The 22,815-nt window shown below is 35.7% G+C and overlaps 3 protein-coding genes, 1 long non-coding RNA gene, 2 other non-coding genes and 1 pseudogene across 6 annotated transcripts; 5 read left to right on the forward strand and 2 right to left on the reverse strand.

Annotated features, from left to right (window-relative positions):
- Window positions 1-1,820: 1,820 nt before the first annotated feature.
- Window positions 1,821-3,758, forward strand: LOC118030580 (uncharacterized). The gene is made up of 2 exons (XR_004684355.2): window positions 1,821-3,423; window positions 3,553-3,758. It is a non-coding gene; the product is annotated as an uncharacterized lncRNA (long non-coding RNA).
- On the forward strand, window positions 2,485-2,583 carry LOC118030893 (small nucleolar RNA Z266). Its single transcript, XR_004684411.1, has one exon. It is a non-coding gene; the product is annotated as a small nucleolar RNA Z266 (small nucleolar RNA).
- Window positions 2,638-2,761, forward strand: LOC118030881 (small nucleolar RNA SNORD14). Its single transcript, XR_004684399.1, has one exon. It is a non-coding gene; the product is annotated as a small nucleolar RNA SNORD14 (small nucleolar RNA).
- Window positions 3,759-5,433: 1,675 nt separating the features above from the next.
- On the reverse strand, window positions 5,434-6,432 carry LOC118030579 (uncharacterized). The gene has a single exon (XM_035034747.2). The coding sequence runs from the start codon at window positions 6,259-6,261 to the stop codon at window positions 5,590-5,592; it is 672 nt and encodes a 223-aa protein (XP_034890638.1). The 5' UTR covers window positions 6,262-6,432; the 3' UTR covers window positions 5,434-5,589.
- Window positions 6,433-7,404: 972 nt separating this feature from the next.
- LOC118030645 (sorting nexin 1) lies at window positions 7,405-11,546 on the forward strand. Its single transcript, XM_035034829.2, has 10 exons — window positions 7,405-7,750; window positions 7,823-7,958; window positions 8,050-8,183; window positions 9,025-9,099; window positions 9,607-9,766; window positions 9,938-10,071; window positions 10,204-10,272; window positions 10,390-10,469; window positions 11,014-11,074; window positions 11,151-11,546. The coding sequence occupies exons 1-10, from the start codon at window positions 7,604-7,606 to the stop codon at window positions 11,358-11,360; spliced, it is 1,206 nt and encodes a 401-aa protein (XP_034890720.1). The 5' UTR covers window positions 7,405-7,603; the 3' UTR covers window positions 11,361-11,546.
- A 501-nt stretch (window positions 11,547-12,047) lies between these two features.
- On the reverse strand, window positions 12,048-13,720 carry LOC118030864 (small ribosomal subunit protein uS4y). Its single transcript, XM_035035163.2, has 3 exons — window positions 13,693-13,720; window positions 12,961-13,345; window positions 12,048-12,432 (listed from the first exon to the last, which is right to left on the reverse strand). The coding sequence occupies exons 1-3, from the start codon at window positions 13,718-13,720 to the stop codon at window positions 12,249-12,251; spliced, it is 597 nt and encodes a 198-aa protein (XP_034891054.1). The 3' UTR covers window positions 12,048-12,248.
- A 1,351-nt stretch (window positions 13,721-15,071) lies between these two features.
- Window positions 15,072-17,626, forward strand: LOC118030865 (uncharacterized; annotated as a pseudogene).
- Window positions 17,627-22,815: the final 5,189 nt, after the last annotated feature.

The following is a 22,815-nucleotide window of genomic DNA, read 5'->3' on the forward strand; positions in this document are numbered from 1 at the left end:
AAAAAAACAATCTCTATCGAATTCCATTCTTCTAGAAAAATTCATTAATTTTTATTATCATAATTTGCTATTTAACTAACATTTTATCCCAATTTACTATCGTGGCATTACCATAGAGATCTTTCAAATAATATTTTATACCAATTTATTATTTAAAGTCTCAACATTTCTTCTTCAAAAAGTATCCTTACACAATTTTCCATTTAGCTAAACAATAATGTTTACCTGTTTCTTTAAGAATTTTCTCTAATGATTTCTTATTTTGCATCTCCTCTTAGTGGTGAATAATATTTTTTAATGATTATGTATGACTACTCTCATAAAACTAGGATTTATCTAATATAACATAATTATAAAACACTTTCTCAATTTTATTTTTTTAAAACTATGATTCAAACTCAATTTAATGTATAACAATGTATAATTATGAGTGATAATGGCTTAGAATTTTACAATTTTCAATCATGTTCCTTATTAGTTTTCTGCTAAACTTGGAGTTATTCATCAGAACAATTATGTCAAAACTCCTCAACAAAATAGAGTAGTTGACATAAAACATCATAACCACCTTTTAAAATATTGCACATGCTCCTAGATTCCAAGAACACGTAACTATGAAGTTTTGGGGAGATTGCATCCTTATTACTGTTGATGAAGTCATGAAAAAACTTCACGTAGAAATCAAGCTTTTCAAGAGTTCTATCCCGAGTCAAGATGTGTGGGCTTAAATTGGGCTTTGTGTATAAAGCTTGATTATTCTTTAAAAAATTAAGTCTCTCATGGAACGAAGAACTATTCAATGTTTAAGTAAGAAAATGTACAAGAAAAACATAAGAACAAATTATTGAAAAATGAAATGTTGAGTCTGGAAAAGTTGTGACCTTTCTTGTTTATCTGGTTACCCAATATATTTATAGATTCTAGACATATCAACTCACATCAGGAAGTTGCATCAAAACTGATTGGTGAAAATACTAGTGGCTCATCATTGTTTGTAGTGTCTAGTTCTGTTATTAGTGAAGTGATTGGTGAATATCAATGACATATTGATGAAAAATAACCATTGATTAATAATAAAAAAAAAAGATATTTGATTTGACAAGAATGGTGTGTATGTTGCTCTACAATCATTATTTCAAAATGTGGTGACAACCCTATATACAAGTATACACTTGTAAAGAAAAGAATATGTTAGTAAAACATATAAACTTTTGTATGTATAGGTGGTGTACGACACTGCATTTTAACTACTCAAAACTCAAAAAAATATTTGCATTGGACAGTCCAGTACAAAGGTAAAGTTGTAGCCATTTGTGATGCGACCTAAACATCATGAGTGTTGTCAAGGCAACAAGTGTATTTTGGGTTGAAAATATAGTTATTGAGGTTTAAGTGATGTTCTTTAGATATTTTTAAGTAATAACAAGTTAAATTTTTATTTTTTTTATCTTTTAAATATGAATGCCCCTTGACAACTTTATATAGGGTGTTTGATGGTGTGGTATATTTTGCTTTTCAAAGTGTTTTTTTATTAAAAAAATATTTTTAACATTAGAACATCAAAAGATTCAAAAATAACCAAAAAATAAAAAAATAATAAATTTTTTTAAAGCACAGTTTAACTATGTTCTCAATTGATGCCTTAAATTACTAGCAAGGTTTTTAGTTTATCACTTAAGAGTGTTAGTAAAAATTATTTTTTAAAGTTTTTTTTATTTAAAAATATATTAAAATAATATTTTTAATTTTTTAAAAAATTATTTTAACGTCAACACATAAAAAAAATCCAAAAAATACTATAAAATTATTATTTGTTTTAAAAATTATTTTTAACAAAATACATGTTCTATACCAAACATCCTTAACCTCCGGGACTGCTTTTTCATACTTAAGATCGTCAGTGGAGAGGCCCATTTGGGCTTTTCGGGCCTATAAAGATTAAAGTCCACAAACCACTCAGACAAAGGGATGGCTATAAATAGCGATGTACAACTATTGTGACCCTTACTTGGAGCTCTAGGGTTTCTCCAGTATAGGGTTTTTACTCTTTCCTTTCCTGAAAATCTATCGAACTTTTTTAGGGTTTTATTCTTCTAATAAGCGCCGCCCTTAAGATCGCCTTCCTTATAAAATGGAAGCGTTTTGAGTCATTGCTGCGCAATATTGAACTTTCTTTTTGGAGTTTTTCAAAAGGGTTCTCCTATTGAGTTTCTCCTTATACTCCACCTGAATTTTCTTCATGAGCCATTTTTTTCTCTGGATCTGTTTGCTTTTCCTGTTTTTTGAACTGCTAGTTATGTATTGGTGTTAAAACCTTTTCTTATCTATGCTTGTTTCTATCAATGGGAGCTACAGGTCCTCTGATATTCATGTAAATGGTTCATTATTTGGTGGGAAACATTTAAAACCTTCTTTTTTGTTCATCGTTACTTTTTTGAGTTGGGTTGATTTTTGTTTAGCTCAATTGGGCTAAAAGATTCATGAAGTTGGCAAAGATGATGAATCAATTAGATGTGTGAATGGAGCTTAATCTATATTGAACTCAACCTTTTGAGGCATATTTAATCGTCTGATTTGCTTGTGTTTTACAAATTACTTTTGTTGCAAATACGTAATTTGGTTATTAAAGTTTTTGGAGGTCGATGATGATAAATTCGAAGGCTTGTTTCTCAAAACATTCGCAGTGGCCGCCTAAGTGCTTTCGCCTTCGCCAGGCTTGAGAGCGTATGCTGCTTTTATCCTTCCTTGGATGTCTGAGATCTCAATTCAATCTGATTAAGTGCCATATCGGCTATGTGATTAAATGAAACATTTTCTTTTGTTCTGAGCGTTTTGCGTGCGTTTGATGCCAGCTGTTCTGTCTTCAATTCCGAGAATTTGCTAAATGTTTTCAGAAATGTTGCAACCAATCCAAAGGCCTGTTTCTCAAAACATCCTGGGGTTGAAATTAATCGTTGTATTTTGTCCAACTTTCTTGACGATTATCCGGAAGACAAATCCTCCTATTGCATTTCTCTATATTTTGTGTTTATTGAAACCGTTTTCATTCATTCACAATAATCTGTGATTTGTGCTCTTAATGCGGCTTTGATTATTAGTTTGCACCTAAAATAAAATTCAGCAATTCTTCTAAAATTTATATTAGCTAATTTGATGCCATTGTTATTTTAAATTGAACCGTTTTCGTTCTCTTGATGCATGTCCGATGTTGCTCATGTGTGATCTCAACATACAGCTTTGTAAAAAGCTTTGCACATTTGGTGACCGTGATTGGGATTTACAAATCCAAGGAGTTTTCTTGAATGATTTCCGTTGCTGTGAAAGAACTTTCACTTTTGGAGCAATTCCTTCTCTTATCCCTGGATGCATGGAGCTGTAATCTTCTTTACACTTAGGGTTGTGCTGTGACCGGGATCCTATGATGTAATTAGGGTTCAACTTGCAATGATACCTCTATGATATTCATAAAGGATGATTTCTTCCTGTCCGTTAAGTATTGTATTCTCCACTATTTTACAATTGTTTTGTACTATTGTGGCCGTGGTTGATCAGGGCTGAGCAATCCGGACACCTTTGCATGATGGTTCAATAAATATGGCAGTGTATTCTTTGTCAAGAAGTTAGTGAGCGTTGCAGAGCTTAAGATAGGGATCCCCATGTATCTATGTACCTCGTATGTTAGAGAATCTCACCTGTGAATCTGGGTTTCTTGTTATCGGTGTGGAATACATGTTATTGGTATCAGTTTTTGATGATGATAGGATGAGCCTCATCTCTCAAGTTATAAAAGATTCGCATATAAACAGCACCAGTGCTGTGAAAATCATCATGATGATAGGAGGATGAGCCTCATCTTTCAAGCTAAAAGATGTGCATATAAACAGCGCCAGTGCTGTGAAATCATAATGAATATAATAATATAACGAGGACTAAAAGCAGTAGTGTGATTAGTAGACTTGGGAATCCGATATTTTTGAGTTGTCTCTCATCGTCTCCTGTTGCGCGTGTTTGGTGCGAGATGCTTATCGCGCAAGAGGTGTACTGCAGCGAAAACGGCAAGCACTAGAGAGCTTTTGATGAGAATATTACTCCTGTCGGGATCGCTATTTGGTCAACCACAATTCACGATAAGAAAATCAGTTCTCGTGAGAATGATTACACATGGAAAAAACAGTTCCAAAAGCTGTTACCATAATTTTATGCAAATCCTAGCAATCCCTCTCATCTTTCAAATGTTTTCTTTCTATCCATAAATCAAGAAGTCACTTCCCCAAATGGAAACCATATCTCTTCTCTGATAATCCCATGTTTGTTACAAGCACAGCAAGCCATGATTCTCTATCGATACTCTAAACAACTCAATTTGCACTAGGAGATCGATCTCAGGTTCAAATCCTATCCTGTGAGGGTTGGGGTGCGGATTCATCTGCCGGCCTATCAGACCTTCCATTGAATAGAAGAAAAACCCAAAACTAGATTTAAACATAAAACAATAACAAAAATCAATCAAAACCCATTATGATCTCATACAGCGTTCCTAACCTATCCCAGATCATTCATTCGTAACCTCTCTTCTCAAGGACCCCCTACCCCTTCAAGCACCGAAGGTCCAACTGCCTCAAACCACTTGCCACAAATTTTTGAGTCGTAAAGCTCTATTCATCTCCATCAAATTCACCATCATTCATTGTCCTTATAACTTATCATTCCTCCGCTTCACCACTGCAAAGCAAACTGCTTGTCCTTTGAACTGTTTTCTGACTATTATCATAGTTCTCCTTCCGCTATCAAGTGTGGACACAAATTAAGGGCAGTGACTTCGTTAAATGATAATACCAGCTGGAACAGAAGGGTTTCAACAGCCAGCAGCAATGGTCAATCTCCTATAAACTTCAAATCATTTCCCATGATGAGCTTGGGACCAACACAGTTCATTTGAGTGGTTTCTCTTATTTCCATTCCCTCAATATAAAATCAAGAATGGCAATGGCAGCATGCTTGTTTGTAATCTCCCAAACCCCTGCAGACACCCAACGTTTCACACCACACACCATACCTATCTAGGAAAATAGTAATGGAAACCAAGAATGTTCTCTTGCATTGCAGTACGCACATAAAAAAGAAAAAGAAAAAGTAAAAGGAAAATCCTACCGGTACCATTTTGACAACAAATATATACTGGAAAACAGGAACGGGGAGAGCAATGAGAAACCAAGCCAGCATAAGAAATCACTACCAGCCGAGTACTCTCTCATCTCATCCAGTGTTTCTACCCATAGTCAAAAGGCAAATAATAATTCCTACACGAAAGCAAACTTATTTGAAAAAAGAAAAAAGTCATGATCAATTTCCATTGTAGGAAAACAAAAAGGAAATCAATTATTCTAGCTTAAACAAAAAAAGTAAAATCCGAATTTTGCTACAAGCATTGCAAACCATAAATAAAAAGAAAGGCTATTACTTTTAAGAACTAGATTCAATTTTAATTAATAACGTTCAAGACCTATCACCACGATTGCATAGCACCAAAATAAATAAATAAATAAAAACTTTTAACATCAGTAGTAGTAGTAGTAAGAAAAATCAAAATCAATCAAGGAACCCAGTTTGACGCCAAATTGCGTTCCTAACCTGTCTCAGATCCCTTCCTTTCAACGTCCTCCCAACCCCTTCAAGCACCGAAAACGTTGTCTTGGGCGACCGCCTCGATCCTCGTGCCACAATCTCATGAGGTGGCAGCATCTCTTCATCTCCATCAAACTCACCATCATCGTCCTCCTTAAACCTGCTACTCCTCTCTTTCGCCATCGCCATCGACAACACCGGCACATTCATCGGGGCAGATTGGTTCATTTTTCTTATCGGCACCGACTGCGACGCGTATTCCGACACGTGTGGGGACCTCGGAATTAATGGGATTGCTCTAGACGAGGATGAAGAAGGTGATGGTGGGAGTGAAGGCTTGCGGTAAAGAACCGTGTTGTGGTTGTATTCTGGTAACGCAGCGAGAATCCCCGAGTTCTGAGGGAAAGCTGTGTGGCGGTTAAATTTATTATGGTGGTTGTTGTTGTTGCTGGCGGTTGTTGGAGAGGACGACGACGAATTGCTTTGGGTTTGATTGGTGGAATCGTTGGTCAAGAAAATATCATCCTCGTTAAGCTCATCTGCGTTGCCGTTACTGTCACCATTGCCGTCGGTCACGTAGGAGGAGGTGGAAGAGGAGGGGATGCCGAGGAAACGGTAACGGGAGGTAGAGTCCATCTGATTTGTTTTTATTAATGGTGAATTAATGATGTGTGGAGTAGGTAGATACAGGAATTTATGTGCGTTTCTATCTGAATTTATATATATAAATATATATATATATATATTTTTAAAAAAGAGAGAGTAAAAAGGAGTAAGAATTATTAGGGGGTACTGTTGTGGCGGAGTGAGTGGTAAAGGAGTAGAAGTGGAAGAGGAGAAGAGGAGAGAGACACAGAGAGAGGAGTAGTTGTGTGGGTCCGCTGGGGTCAGTCCTTCGATGACGTGGCTGATGTTACTTCTGGGTCCCCGGCTCCCTGCCATAAACAAGTCTGATTTCCAGATTCTTATATGCAACTAATAAGCTGTTTTGAATAATTCTCTTCTATGATTTAATTTTAGAAAAAAATAAAATTCAATTATTTTATTCCTTTAAATATCTTTCTAAAAAAATAAGTAAATTAATATTCTGAAAAACTAGTTTTACCCACCAATCTTTTTAATATAATAAATCAGAAGGATTAATATTTAATTTATTCTTATAATATTTTTAAAGATTAAATTATAGTTATAAACATGAAATCTTATTAATCCAAATCTTCATATCAATTATTTCACTTTAGCTTTATTTATTAGTACGCGTTCGGTTCTTTTTGTGGATTTTTGCAGCCGTTGTTCTGTTCACTGAGAGCGTGCCACGTTGATTTTGCGAAGAAAAATGCTGAGTTTAGGTATTAATTTTGCTCTGATTTTCTCTCTTTTTAACAACGGCTCATTTTCCTTGTAGCACGTGAAGGAAGACCCGATCATCCCCTGTAGCTTGGCTGTGGAAATTGCCATTGCATTGCATTGATACTTCGAATCAGACTTTGGCTTTAATTTTAACTTTAATTTTTCTTTCTAACATGTGTTTAATGATATAATTACATGTATATTTGAGAGTACGATGAATTGTACTTCCAAAGAATTTTAAGTTTTTTTTTTAAATTATATTTTTAAATTAAAAAATATATTATTTTTATATATTTCTAAAAAATAACAGTATTCTAAAAAAAAATTTAAAATAATATTTTTCATTATGACCAAAATTTAGTAATTTCTTTGTTACAAAAGTAAATCACTTAATAATAAAGTACTGCTGGGCTCATAAAAAAGCGCGCCGTGCTCAGTTCTCCCCAAGCTTCCTTTTGTAATATAAATATAAATAAATAAGGGCCACGTTTTCCACGGTTAATCACAAAATCTACCGCTTCCCTTATCTCCTTCTCTCTACCTGCTTTTTAGCTCAATCAGTTAGCAAATACTCTAACCAGTTGACAGTTTATTAAATTCTGTTTGCTTGTTTGTTGGCACTCATCAAATGGAGCAACAGCAGCAACTGCAGAGAAGCACATCAGGAAGCCCTAGATCTCCGTCATCGCAGCCTTATTTATCGGTTTCGGTCACTGATCCTGTAAAATTAGGGAATGGCGTCCAGGGTTACATCTCTTATCGCGTTATCACCAAGGTAACGTTTTCATTCTTGATGGAGGTTTTAGGGTTTTAATTCTTGATTGTGATAAAATGTTTTGGCGTGTAGACAAATTTACCGGAATACCAAGGGCACGAAAAGATTGTGATTCGGCGGTACAGCGATTTTGATTGGTTGCGTGATCGGCTTTTCCACAATTACAAAGGTGTATTTATCCCTCCTCTTCCAGAAAAGAGCGCTGTAGGTAAGGGATTGGTCTAATTTGCAGTAATGAGTTGGTTGGAGCAGTGAGTTCGAATTTTATTTTGACTTATTATAGATTGGTGGTAATGCAGAAAAGTTTCGGTTTAGTGCTGAATTTATTGAGATGAGGAGACAAGGGCTGGATATATTTGTCAATAGGATAGCTTCGCATCAAGAGCTTCAGCATAGTGAGGATTTAAGGACCTTTTTGCAGGCTGATGAGGAGGTGAATCATCTATATATGTAGTGTATTAACAATTTGCATTCTTTTGGTGTTGTACGTGAAAGTTTATTATCGCTTCACTAATTTTCTTGTTAATCGAAAGGATAAATTCATGAACTACTTGTTATAAATTATCTATAATCTTGCAGCAAGCATGCAGTGAAAGTCAAATTTTTCTCTTTTTCCGTGAAGAGGACCCTTTATTACTGTGAATTTTCGCCCGCGTTGATAAAACATTTCTGGACATGTTTAGGGAAAGAGAGGGATTAAAAAATGGATAAAAAGCACAAGTAAAGTGGAATATGGCTGGTTGCCAAGCTTTATCACTTTAGTTTCTGGAATTTGTCTACCTAAGATCTGTCCAGAAAGTGCAGTGACTGGCTTTGGCAGGTCAATAATGGTTTTCATCAGGAGTGAGCCTGAAACTGCATATTTGATCTTTTATTGTTTTCACCAGTATCATTCCCAGGAGCAACTGTGACCATATATAGCATTTCCACTTAAATTATCTCAACAGATGCAATACTAGCAAGCAATCTGTTTTGTCACGGGATTTTTATTTCTTAAACACAGAGAGATAGTTTTATAAATACAATTGATGACAATTCATTCTTAAGCAATTACTTACATGACTTGGACCTATGAATTCCTTTCTGAATCATTAATAAGGAAGAAGTAACTGTATTGATTCATATAATGCCATTCTTAGCATGTAACTTAGAAAATTAACATGTATATTACCTATGATGATTATTTGTGATTCCTGTTCTTTCCTGTATTTTTTATATCTAAGAGTACAACTGTGAGCTTTTAATTCAACATTAGTTTATTACCTTTTTTTCAGACCATGGAAAGATTAAGATCTCAAGAGACTGGTATATTTAAGAAGAAACCTGCTGATTTAATGCAAATTTTCAAGGTATGATGAGCTCTCTGTCTTTCTTTTCTGATTGACACGTGAAATTCAGCACTAATTTTCTGATGCTTGAACACTGTCATGCAACATCTGAACACTTGTTTCCTTATTATGAATTCTCCTATACTATAAATTAATTATCAAATTAATCAGATGTTAGGTCCTTATCCGAAAGCATATCACTGAAGTTGGATGACTGCTTCTTAGTTCACTGGATACTTTGCTTCTGTTGTGTGGATACTTCAAGATGATGTTTAACAACTCCAGACGTAAAATTTTGTGGTTGGGTTTAGTGTTTATTTTTAGATAACTTGTTTCAGGTGTCAGATCGAATTCTCTTGATTTAATTAAGAATCTTTTTCACTACCTGTTGGTTAAGTATATAGCACACGAGACAGCAGTCAATTCCACCTGTACACTGCAATTTGCAGAATAGGCCATTCAAACAAGCATGCTTTCAGTATGCTAATTATAGTATGATCTAGCAACCATGGTCCAAATGTTTTGCAGGACGCACAATCTAAAGTGAGTGACATTGTTCTTGGGAAGGAAAAACCTGTTGAAGAATCGAATCTTGAATATGAAAAGCTAAAACATTACATCTTTGAGCTTGAAAACCACTTGGCTGAAGCTCAGAAGCATGCATATCGTCTTGTAAAGCGACATAGAGGTAATGGTGGTTTATGTTGTTGTTACATGTAGCACATGATAGTAATGGTGGTTTATGTTGTTGTTACATGTAGCACATGATAAGTCTCATTTCACGTTACATATCCTTTAGACTCATTATGATGCTGTCAGTTCTTGTGATGTGATTGCCTCTTTTTTTTTTTTTTGTCAGAATTGGGGCAATCGTTATCAGATTTCAGTAAGGCAGTAAAACTCCTTGGTGCTTGTGAAGGAGGTGCCCTGGGAAAGGCATTTTCTGAGCTTGGGACTAAATCAGAGGCGTTATCAGTTATGCTTCAGAAGGAGGTAGGCTTAAAAGTCAATCGTGCCTTCTGCTACCAGATTTGGCATTTTGTTTTATGGCCCTCATGTCGTTTTAGTCTTTTGGAGTTAATAAGCTTCTTTTTAAATCTTTGATGCATTTCTATGAACTTCCAGGCCCATCAACTCTTAATGAATTTTGAAGAACCATTGAAAGATTATGTCCGTGCTGTTCAATCTATTAAGGTGAGTTTGGCTTGCCTCCTTCCATCTTTTTCCTTATCTCTTCACCCTCCTTTTTTTCCTATATGTTCAATACATTTGTCTTTGAAGCTGATCTTGTTATTTTGTGTGTTCTGACAGGCTACCATAGCTGAGCGGGCCAATGTCTTCAGGCATCAGTGTGAACTGGCTGAAACAATGAAGTTGAAAGAGATAAATCTGTATGTCCTGGTTACTCCTTTCCTTCTTAGAACTTTATTTTTTCTGTGATTTTGATTGTACCATGTGAAATCGTCACAAACATTGCAAGATACAGAACCATGACTTTTCTCTCGATTCTTATTACTGTACTCTGATAGGTCTTTAGTGGTAATGACTTGTTTACATGCAACTTGAATTAAGTTTGTGAATACAAGTGTCATCCAGCAAAGAAGCACTGTTGAAAGTGTTTGATTAGGTTCCATGCTTATAAGTATCTCTCACCACATTTCAATTGGTAACAAGGCAGAATTTAGATTGTGTGATAAAGAGGCCTTTTAGCATCTAACGCAATGTATAGTTACATTTTATTTTCATACATGTGTAGTCGAAGTTTCTCCACTGGGAATTCTAAAAACAAGCTCAGAAATCCTGAAACTTGAAAACCCCATTGCATCATTGAAGTTGTCACTTATTGATGGCTTTTTCCCATTGTCCCATGGTAGTCAGTTTTGGCTGCTGGCCCAGATGATCTCTGGAGTTTCTAATTCATATCTATTGCTGCAGTGACAAACTTATGCTAACACGTTCTTATAAAATGGGAGAGGCAGAGCATGAGTACAACGAGGCAAGTTATCTTTCGGTTAGCATATTTGCACATCAGAAATCTTAGTTCTCTGATTTGAAAGTTTGTTTTCATGCAGTTGAAAGCGGAAAATGAGGAAGCAACTAGAAGGTTTGAGACAATTGTGAGACTGATGAACGAAGAGATAGCGCGCTTTCAAGAACATAAAACATTGGATATGGGGATTGCTTTCCATGAATTTGCAAAAGGACAGGTACGCTTGGCAAATAGCATTGCAGATGCTTGGAGAAGTCTTCTTCCTAAACTTGAAGCATGTTCCACACAATGAATACTGGAAAGTGAACTCTTGTTCACTTTCTTCATTCTTAGGAATGCTAGGACCAAGCTCTTGCTTTGTAAAAACCTTCCAGTTTTGCTATTCTGTTGTTGAACATCATACGGCACTTTTGCAGACTTTTGTTTCTTGTACAAATTTGAGATCAAGTGAAGAGCAAATTAGGAGCGAACACGAAAATGGTCATGTCTTGTGTGCATCAGATCCTCTCTTCTCACTGAGATTTACACCTGTGTTGGTGTCCACACTTTCGAATCTAGCGTGTCTGGCATTGTGGTTTTAAAATAATAGGTTTAAGAATAATTATGCCTACAGTTTGAAATTCAATTATGTGTTTAATGCAAAGAAACAGAAGCTATTTAATTATCTCCGTTAGAGAATTCTAGCTACTATGAGCAAATGACATTTTAAAATCAGATTTCCAAGCCCTTTTTTGGTTTTTTTGAAGCTCTTAAATTAAAATTCTACCAGCAAAAAATCTTTCCAAAAATAATAACTGGCCCTAATTTGATTTTACAATCCAACCCAACCTAAAATTCTTCAACTGCTCAGAATCTCAAAACAATTTATTTTCGACGCATTAATTATAACTAGATAAGCCTATAAAAATAAATCCACGAATCGAGATAATAATTTTTTTTAAAAAAAAAACTACCTGCAATAAATCCTAAGGTGGGCGCGGATAAAAACAATAAATGTACTTCAAGGCATAAAACCAGGACAGCTAACAACATATCCCAAAGAGAACTCCCTGACGTTAAAATCCACAGAAACATCTTATCTTACGATATGAAACAGATTGAAAGATCAACAGTACAAACTCTTGACCAAAATTTATAACATTAAATGAAAATCACTATCACTATCACTGAACATTACATCTCATTCTTCATCCTCTTCATCTCCATCTCCACCAGCAGCCTTCTTGGAAGCAGCCTTCTGGTTCTTTCGCTTCACTCTACCAGGGCGTCCACCACCAAAGGGGCTCGTGAGTGAGAAATCAATGTGCTTCTGCGAGTCAACTCTCACCATGAAGGATGGAATATTGACCACCTGCCTCCCAACCCTGCAGGGCCAAAATAGATATCAATAACGAGGCAAAGCTTTCAAATCCGGAATCCAACAGTAGCAAGACAAAAGACAATATGAAAAGCCATGATCAGGTAAAAATGATTATAACTACTTTCAAAATAACAAGCAAAAAGAAAATAAAAAGATACTATGAAAAGAAGTAATCGGTTAACAGGATGATTTCTGATCATATTTTTAGAAGAGGATCCCAGTCATAAACACGAGAAAGAGAGTAAAAAAGACAGCAGACCTTAAGCTCTGAAATCACATGACCTTAACATGGATACTAATTCTGATTAAAGGGCAGTCAGGACATTTTATAATAAAGTAAATCACAACATTGGGAAAACAGAGGGAATCGGGAAAATCATAAAGCACAATTTCAACACTAACAACACACATATGTTGCAAATGCATTGCACATTTAAGATAAAATTTATCTAATTCATGAAGAGCATTTTAACTTGCATAGGTTGTATGCCTACATAACATGAAAACATAAGAGAAAGATCCAATTATTTACCTAATGTGCCTCTGTTTGATGAGCACTCTGGCATGGTGGATGGACTTAGCCATACCAGCCTTGAAAACAAGAGTCTGGAGGCGGCGCTCGAGAAAGTTTTCGACGGTGAGAGCCAACACATAATCGAGCTTGTTCTGGCTCTCTTCCAAAAGCCCATACCTATTCATCCTCCTCAAAAGCGCCTCACCCTCAAAAATACGGCGCTGGTTCTTCTCGTCAAGGGTGAGAAGCATTCTGGCAGCATTACGAATGCGACTCAAAGCATACTGAACCCTCCAGAGTTCCCTCTTGGCACGGAGCCCATACTCTCCGACAAGCTTCAGCTCCGCATCCAAACGTTCCTTCTCATAAGGACGCCTTGGCTTCTTTAAAAAGTTTTTCCCATCTATATGAAAACGAAAAACAAATATCTCACTTCTATTATTCAAATCCAGACGCCAAAATCTAGTGGTACACCAAGTACATTCAAATCATCAAATCAAGATTAAAATGCAAATCTCAGATGCTAAACTCTATTGAGGACAGAGAAATGGAAGCTGAATTTTTCTGAATTCTAAATACAATAATGCGCATCAAATTTTCCCATGTTTCACTTACTTTATAGTTTACAAAGAAACGAAGATAGAAAATGAGCTAAAACTCAACAAAAAGAGTCCAGGGATTGATTAGAATACAAAATATGTTGAAATTATAGTGAAAAGGTAAAAAAAAAAGGATTGAGAGGCAACTAACAGTTCCGATAAAAGGAGACGTGAACCATTCTGTTCGTTGTCGAACTCAGTTAGGGTCTAGGGAGGCGGTGAGGAGCTATAATTGCTGTATTTATATTTACAAGATTTCTCCCCGTCTAAAAGAAAATCAAAGCCTAACCCCTAACCCTAATTCTTTGTATACTTTGGGCTGGTTTCAAATGCTATAAGCCTATAACCAAATCGGGCTAAGCCTGAAACTTTCTTCTTCTTCTTCTTCTTCTTCTTTTTTTTAAATTTTAATGTGTCACAGTAGAAGATATAATTGTTGCATAAAATTTTTACTTGAAAAGAATCATCCGAATATGTTATTGTTGTGCCGCCCCTCGAAGTCCAAAACAAACCTCAGCCATAAAAAAAATGAAATTTTGGTTAAAAAACACATTTTCTCTTAATTTAAAAATATTATGATTATTAAAAATATTTACTTTAATTATTATATATAAAGAAAAAAAGTATTTTAAAAAATAAACTCGTGATATTTATAAACACTGATTATTAACTATTTATCAAAACAACTAAATTATTGAGATTAGTTTAACTATTTATATAAATAATAAATCAATTTAATATATTATTTTAAGTCTTAGTTAGCAAATTTGTCTTGTAATCCAAATTGTGTTACAAATATTTTAAATAAAAGTTGATTCTTGATAAAATGTGACTAACACAAGCTACGCTACGCGTCCTATTTTCTTTCTTTATTTTTTTTAAGAATAATGTTCGCCATAATTTTTCTCCATAATTTTATTTATTCATTTTTATTATCATATAATGTTTATTCATTCACTTTTATTATCATATAATATATATAATATAGAACCATTATCTATTTTATTATATAATTAAATTCAATCAGAATCATGACCTATTACGTACCTAATTCAATCAAACCAAGTTTCCATTGGTAACTAAGCCAAAAATGCTATCAATTATATTAATCATGCTACTGATACATTAATTATGTTACTAATACATTAAATTAATACACTAACAAATTCTGGCACATTTTTATCTGTACTCACTTTTACTGTTTCAACATGAACGTACAGGTCAAGGTGCTACTAATGCTAAATCTCCAAATTCCAAATAAAGTATCATGAATCCTTTTTCAATTATTTTCTCGATAATTTTTTTTTTTAAACATAAAATAAATTACAAAAACTAAATATCTAGAGCTAAATTGCAAATCAAAAGGGGGTAACTGTTTTCGACACTGAAAAGAAAAAAAAGACAAAAAAAATGAAAGATGAAGCAGAGAGGGGTGGGTAGCTTACAGTTTCGGTAAAAGGAGACGTGCACCATGCTTGCTTGTTCAGGGCCACCTGCCTGTGATCTTAGTTATCCAGGGTTCCAGAGGCGATGGAAGATATGAAGAGAGGCAAAGCGCTGTTTATATATTTGGGATTTAAATGTAAACCCTAACACTACCTTTAAATATTTGGGGAATGTTTCATGCTCTACGAGCCCTTACAATATTGGGCTAACACTCCACGTATTCCGAGCTGGGCTAACAAACCCATAAGTCGAGTACTTCACCCACACTGAAACAATGAATTTGAAACCAGAACCATGACCCGTTGTTTTTTTTTTTTTTTTTTGCTGAGCTGGCCTAGGTTGTGTGGTGGTAACCCTCTGGTTATTGTCACACCCACCGCCTCTATTATATTCCTAGCAGCTTGCGACTTCTCTATTGTCAAGGCCCTTTTATAAGTCTTAGAAACTGTCCATAAAGATTGAAGGCATAATACCTCTTGTATAGACCGCTTCGTACTATTAAGATACATTACTACTAACTGTTTTTTTGTTTCTACCATATCATTTTGAGCTGCTAACCGCTAGAAATTATTAGTGCAATCATTTACAAGCTTACTCATTGCCTTGGCGTCTGAAGCTTCTGGTATAGGGTTTGAGAATAATCAAAATAAAGGAAGTGCTACCTCGTCTTCTTCTTCATCTTATCCCAATTGCTATTTTTTTTTATCTTCCTTGCCTCTCCCACGTTATCTTCAACTATTCCCACTAGAAAGATGCCTGACTTGTGATTAATTTAACTCGTATTTGCTTAGGGATCTTTTTATATTAAAAAAATTCTCTCGACTTCATTTAACCAATCTATGAACTTTTTTGCTTATAAAGTCCTAGCAAACTTAAGGATTTAGATGGAACTACCATTGGCTATTTTTTGCTAATTTTCAAAGGAAAAAACATGTAATTGTTGCTAGTATTAGTGTTTTGTTGTTGTAACCTGTGACTTTATTAAAGCCATTGAAGAAAAAACCACAGAAAGATACAAGGCTAACAAATCAGTTTAGAGAGGGCTAGTGGGCCGTTCCCTACCTCAAAACATCACAAGACTCCTTGTATCGTATCTTGTCCCCTTATCCAATTCCCTTCCCTCCATTATCCCAACTTCTTTTCAATCTCCATTCTGTTAATTTATCTCACTTCTTCATTAACTACTAATGGCCTCTGCAATAACACATTAAATTCTCTTCCCTACTTGTGCCACTTCTCATCTACAACTACTCTCCTCTCCATCTCCTCCACCTTTCCTTCCTCTAACGTCTCTTGCTTCTGCTGCCTGCAAAACCCGTTTCTCTAGCTGCCTGAACTTCACAGCCACCGGAATATATTTACCAGTCCCTAAATCCAACCCTGAAAATGACGGCATCGTAGCTGCTGATAAACGACGGAGAGATGGTGTCTCTTTGGGGACCTTGAAATTGCCTGGCAATACTGATCTTCAGAGATTTGAAACCTTGCTTTTCCAGGTTAATTAAATATACATTACTCTTTACTTAGTCCACTCACCTTAGCTATTTTCACTGCAGCACTTTCGTAAATCTGGTTAGCGAATAAAACAATAAAGGAAGATGAAATTATGGTTGTGAAATGGCGGTTGAATTTTATGTATTTAATTGAGTAATAAAATATGTATATATTTCTTCTTATGATACCCTTTTTTGTTTGAAATGCCAAGTGGGCTAACAGTCTTTGCCAAGGAGCGAATCTGCCGCTTCCCGTGCAATTAAAGGTTGGTGATATTAGTTTTTTCCTTCATTTCTTGATTTCTAAGATACAAGTTGACATATGCAACAGCACATTTGGATTTCTAGAAGGGCTAGAATGAACAGGTAGAGGTCAGCAATGGAATTAAGATCGGAGTCTATATATTTGCCATTGCCTTTTCCAACCAATTTCAACTTATATATAGTGCGCTAGGGCCTGGCTTTGGCAGATTAAAGAAATTATTGTTAACTGACAACTAGGAATGTTCTTTGTTTTGTTTGGATAAAAGACAATTCGATTGTGCTGAACTTGCATGCGCTTGTATCCATTGGACAATCTACGTGGGGAAATTTTTTAGAATTTCTCCTTAACCTGCCTAGACGACTCACGATGACCTTATTCCTAACAAACTTGGCCAGCATCCCACGAGAAGATAATCTTGCTGTCTAGATTATACTACAATAATCAAGCTCACTGGATTAGGATGATGTAAATGTTTTCATTTCATTGTCTTGCTCCTAATCTTGGCATTCGTGTGGGAATATAATTTGCTTTTAATAGGTTCTTTAGTCACCAGTACTGTACTTAGATAAGAAATATGAAGATCAAGAAAATGTTTCTCTTAATAGCTTAACGTTTATTAATATAACAGGTAGACAAAATACCAGGTGGAAACTAGGCTGGGTTTCATAACAGTTGGAGATGGAAAGACTGAGGTCCTTGTGTACATAGATTGCTTGGTTTTCCCAGCTACAAGTGATTCAGGTCCGGTTTTCCGAGCCATAAGAAATGGAACATTAAAAGATGTATCACCTCCTGGTGAGCCCAGAATCATGAGGAGCCTTCTGCAAGCCCCTCAAAAATCGGTTTCAAATTGCTACAGTTTTGAGTTAGTTGTTATTTGAGATGTAAATGTATGACACATGCTTGAACTTTTTTCTTGCTAGGTATTGTTTTTGACAAAAGATCCTAGTCTGTGTGTGTACTATATAGCTTCTTGACCTAGAGATTATTATACGTTGTTCTCTAAGGGAAACACGTGTCTCTTGTTTCAACAACAAATGTTTATTAAGGTTTATGGAGACAGACAGACAGACAGACCTCGTGTAATGTATAGTTTATTCACTATGGATTCGGTAAGAATTTTATTATCTAGAAGAATAGTCTCAGGTTCTCATTGTTTGCATTAAATGCACGAGCTTGTGCTAGTGGATTGACGACATAGTGGCTGGAAACCTCGGAACCTAGATTATTTGTTCGTACTACTGTCTTTTATTTACAGAAGAAAACAGTTCTTCTTTCATAATTTTTAATGAAGAATGTCTATGTATCATCACGGGAGAATAATCAAGGTTCTTATGCACACGCATTTGTCTCAATATACGATTTCTTTCACGCCAGCTCACGCATAAAGTTAAAACCTCCTTGAACTATTTGAGAAAATATATATATTATATCGCGCTTTCATGGAGGCGGTTATATTCAGCTAATAATTCACCTGAATCTGAAAAACTGAAATTCTCCAAACTTCTTCTATCTTGTTTTTATTCTCTCTGGCCAGTAAGATATATATTGCCATTTACTCCTTGGTGATTGCTTATTCTGGGGATAAGAAAATATAAAAAAGAAAAATAAAAAATGGAGAAACAAGCAGAGATAGAACTAAAGGCCTGAAGACAGAGGAGATGATTATGATGCTATTGTTGTGGGTCTGCGTATGGTGGGTTCTGTTGCTGCTTATTCGAATGTCAAACGGCGAGAATAAGGGTTTGTCTGCTAGAGAAAGGCCGGAGAATGGAAAGCAGGGGATTTCCCAACTGACAGCTGGAAGATTATGTCAGCTGTGAGGTATGAGAACCAGAACTTAGGCCTCAGAATTTGGACCAGAGCGATGCTTTAATTTCAAGTCATTCTCTTGTCCTTCTCTTCACCTCTGTACTGTTTTGTGGCATTTTATTTGCTTAAAACGAAAATAATAGTAAATAGAATTAGGTTTGGTCTCTTAGCATATTGTGAAGCTATAGCGATTTATATAATAGTTACTTGTAAAAAATATTATAAAAACATTTGACACAACAAAGTGCTAAGGACATGACACAACAATGTAATTCGAACATATTTTTCGTATGTCTGCACAAAAAACACATTCCAGCCATCAGGAAGTGAGAGTATTCTAAACACATGGAATCTAAAGCTCGATTAAAGCATTTTTTACCATCTCTCTTTGAGTTCAGTCAATCACTGACTTTACAAAGTTCTAGTTATATGAACAGAATGATTCTTTAGCAGCAGTGGCTTGTGGACTTGGTGGAGGTTCCCTAGTCAATGCTGGAGTGATGCTGCCAACACCAATTCGTGCTAGAAGGAATCTAAATGGCCAAAGGAATGGGAAAAGGGGAATTGGGATATTTGTGAATCTTCTGCGGCATCAATGCTGAGAATTCAAAGCAGTTCAGTCAAATTTCCTATAGCAAAAGTCATGGGAGAAATAGCTGAAGGAGAGTTTGAAGCAAATATTGAGAGCTCCGTAAAGGTATGTGTGAAGTTTGATGTTGAAGAACCTCCTTCTAATCCACCAACGCTTGAGGATACCACACTGTGCAACTATCAATCTAACCTTAACAAGTTCATCAATTTAAGCCATAACTCAACAATATCCTTTCATGGTTAAGCCACTGCATTTAGCCATAACTCATCAATTGTTTGTGTTAAGTGGATAGGCAAAGGAGATTATGCTTACTATTTAGTAAGATACTAAACAGTCGGATAAAATTGAAGATTCCCAGGACGTGGAAGTATGTCATGCTAATAACCAGACCTTGAATTGACCCAATAGGGATTTAAACAATTTCTTTAGGGTTTAAACGAGTTCATACCAGTCTTTTCTTCTTGACGTTCAGACTCTTTTATAACCAAACTCAATCTGCAGATATCAATGGCTATACTAGGCAAGAATAAAATCCTTCCTCTTTTGGGAAAATCAAAGGGAAGTTCTGGACACAGGCTTTTGAAATACATAGCTCTGTATTTACCGCGAAATGACAGATGCACGTGCAAGGAGTGTGAGGTCCTCTCTGGAATATTTGGAAATGCATTCTGGCATGAAAATGTAAGCCCCGCCCTGCACCAGTGGTTGAATACAGAAAGCGCCACAAAGCTTCCCATGTCAGCATTTCCTCACCTGAGAAGAATCTGCAACTCTGGATATATTGTAGACAGTAATGGTAACAACTCATTCTTGATCCATCCAGAGAGAATGGCAATCTCAACGCTGTATATTTCTGGAGACTTCTTATCTTGCTAACAAGTACATGAAGCTGCACCAACCTGGTTTTAGACATGAAAGGGCGGTGGTGGACGGTTTCGGACATTCAGATTTATTGATCGGAGAGAAGTCTCATGAGAAAGTTTTTCCTCACATAATATCTCATATCAGATTAGCCGAGCAAGAAGGAAACGATTTGACTCCAAGAAAGAAAGAAGGACAGCAGAGAGGCTTTGGACTGGGGTGATGATCCTTACAGAAAATACGGGGACTTCGGTTGTTGGATTTTCGCGCTGGCTATTATTTTCTTCTTCTTGTTATTACATGTGTTGTTCTGGTAATGTTAATGTGATTTTGAATCTGTAAGAGGAAAAGAATGGAGTTTTAGCTAAATAACAATAAGGTATTTTGGATTCAACCAAAAAATAAAAATAAAATTAAGGGGTTGGATTTATTTGGTTCAGTTGGATCAGGGTATTCATCAAGCATATTGATGAATATGGAAAATTAATTAGGGCAGTAATAGTGTTTAAGAAGATTTATTATCCAATATATGTTGGGGATTCCGATCGTTGATGTTCTGATATTGCCCATCAAAAGCTTAGCACATTGATACAATATTTAACGTGGTTTAGCAAATCGCCTATATCCACGGGAGAAATCGATATTATTAGAGATAGAGAAAGGGAACAACTTATATACATGGAGAAAAAGGATCACATTCACTCTACTCCACTCTCATTACTCTCACTACTGCACTTGCAGCTACTATAATGGTAGCAGCCATTTCAGCCACTCTCTTCTTCTTCTTTTTCTTATTCTCACACTTTCACATCATGCTCTCCAAATAATACCTATATTTATAGGAAATAAAGGTAAGCTCCTCCAGCATATTTGTCAACATTGATGGGACAAGAAAGCCATAAATTATGCCATAACATATGCTTCTACTTTGTATAAAGTGGGTGATGAGTTGTTCCACTTGTACAAAGTGAAAGTGGGGTATTTGTCACAATAATGATAATTTCCTAACAATATATTTTTATGTTACCCGTGCTGCTTGTGTTTTCTTGGAGGTTGTCAATATGAAAATCGCACACTAATAAATCAAGAATGAAAAATGTAAATTAAATGGGATTTTCTTAACAAAAAGGATGGCTCCATGTTAGTCACAAATCTTGAGATACTCTTAATCTCTTGCTAATATAGCTATTTTCATCTTAATTAATTGAATTTCACAGTATCCATAAATCTTTCATAGATTGCGAATTGTGTTTGTATTTTAAAACCAATTCAGGTTACTTGCATTCCATGTTCCAAACAATGACAATATATATATATATGTATTGAACTCATCTTCTTCCTTAATCATTTTCATGCCATCTAATACCAATTGATCAGAAGTCTTCGAAGCACACAATGTTCCAACCGAATCGATAGAAGTTTTTGTTCTGGGACTCATTGTGTAATACAATATATGTTACAAGATGACTTGGGCACTTAAAGTTAGTTATGTTTTGTCTTGTCTCTCTTCATCGTCGGTGCTGGGACTAGATTCCACCGCACCTGCTAAATCTGTCTGATTTGTCTCTATACATGATTCTGTCAGGCCGTTAAAACCTTCCTTTAGGAATGAAGTTATATGTCGCTTCATGGCGGCGGTGTATTCAACTATAAATTTACCTGAATCTGAAACTAAAATTCTCCCATTATTCTTCTTATTTGTTTTCTTCTCTGTTCAGTAAGGTTTGTGTTGCAACAAACGAATGTGAAATAAAGAAAAAACAGAATTGTAAAGAGAAGTTTCTCATGTGTATTGAATGATGCAACTCGTCCAAATATATACAGCAGGCAAAGAATATTCTAACTAACTTATCCCATGCAATATCAATACTACCCTTTATGTACAATGCTTTACAGAAGCAATTAAAGAATAAATAACAGAGTAACAGAATTCAGGTAACCATGCCATCCTTCTCTGCAATGACGTGGTGTATTGATGAGTCATTCTCTAATACCCCCCCAAGATGGAGAGTAAAAATTTACGATGCCCATCTTGGATAAATGAAAATTGAGAACAGAGGATGATAGAGCCTTTGTTATGATATCAGCAAGTTGATTAGAGCTGGAGACATAACGAGTGCAGACGTGGCCAGCTTGAATCTGGTCTCGAATAAGATGGCAGTCGAGTTCAATATGTTTAGTCCTCTTATGGAATATTGGATTTGCCGCAATATGGATAGTAGCTTGGTTGTCACTGTGTAAGAAAACTGGTTGCAGATGTTGGGCATGGAGTGCAGACAGAATGTATTTTAGCCAGGATAATTCAGTGCAGGTGACAGCCATGGAACGGTATTCGGCCTCTGCCGAAGACTTAGAGACCACAGATTGTTTCTTAGATTTCCAAGAGATCAAGGAATAGCCAAGAAAAATACAATAGCCACTAATAGAACGTCTGGTATCAGGGCAAGAAGCCCAATCAGAATCGCAATAAGCCTTAAGATGTAAAGAGGAAGAACTGGAAAATAAAAGCCCCTGACCTGGTGCACCTTTAAGGTAACAAAGAACTTTGTAAGCTGTATGTAAATGTGCATCGGTAGGATTAGCCATGAATTGGCTCAAATTATTGACACTATAACAAATATCAGGCCGAGAGACTGTAAGATAAAGGAGCTTATCAATAAGACGTCAATAAATACAAGGATTAGATAAGGGAGTGCATGTGGTCTGAGTAAGGTTGAGATTTTGTTGCATTGAAACCTTAGCAGGGGTGCTGCCTAAGGTGCCAGAATTTGCAAGAATATCCATATATATTTCCGCTGGTAAATA

Source organism: Populus alba, chromosome 6 (genome assembly GCF_005239225.2).
Source record: "Populus alba chromosome 6, ASM523922v2, whole genome shotgun sequence".
NCBI classification, from domain to species: Eukaryota; Viridiplantae; Streptophyta; class Magnoliopsida; order Malpighiales; family Salicaceae; genus Populus; species Populus alba.

Excerpts from the sequence above, each read along its gene's own strand:
- LOC118030645 (XM_035034829.2), top strand. The coding sequence starts at position 7,604 with ATGGAGCAACAGCAGCAACTGCAGAGAAGCACATCAGGAAGCCCTAGA. Across the intron at positions 7,959-8,049 it reads TCCAGAAAAGAGCGCTGTAG|AAAAGTTTCGGTTTAGTGCT; the intron begins GTAAGGGATTGG and ends GTGGTAATGCAG. Across the intron at positions 11,075-11,150 it reads CAGAGCATGAGTACAACGAG|TTGAAAGCGGAAAATGAGGA; the intron begins GCAAGTTATCTT and ends GTTTTCATGCAG.
- LOC118030864 (XM_035035163.2), bottom strand. The coding sequence starts at position 13,720 with ATGGTTCACGTCTCCTTTTATCGGAACT. Across the intron at positions 13,346-13,692 it reads CGTCTCCTTTTATCGGAACT|ATGGGAAAAACTTTTTAAAG; the intron begins GTTAGTTGCCTC and ends GTTTTCATATAG. Across the intron at positions 12,433-12,960 it reads ATCAAACAGAGGCACATTAG|GGTTGGGAGGCAGGTGGTCA; the intron begins GTAAATAATTGG and ends TTGGCCCTGCAG.
- LOC118030579 (XM_035034747.2), bottom strand. The coding sequence starts at position 6,261 with ATGGACTCTACCTCCCGTTACCGTTTCCTCGGCATCCCCTCCTCTTCC.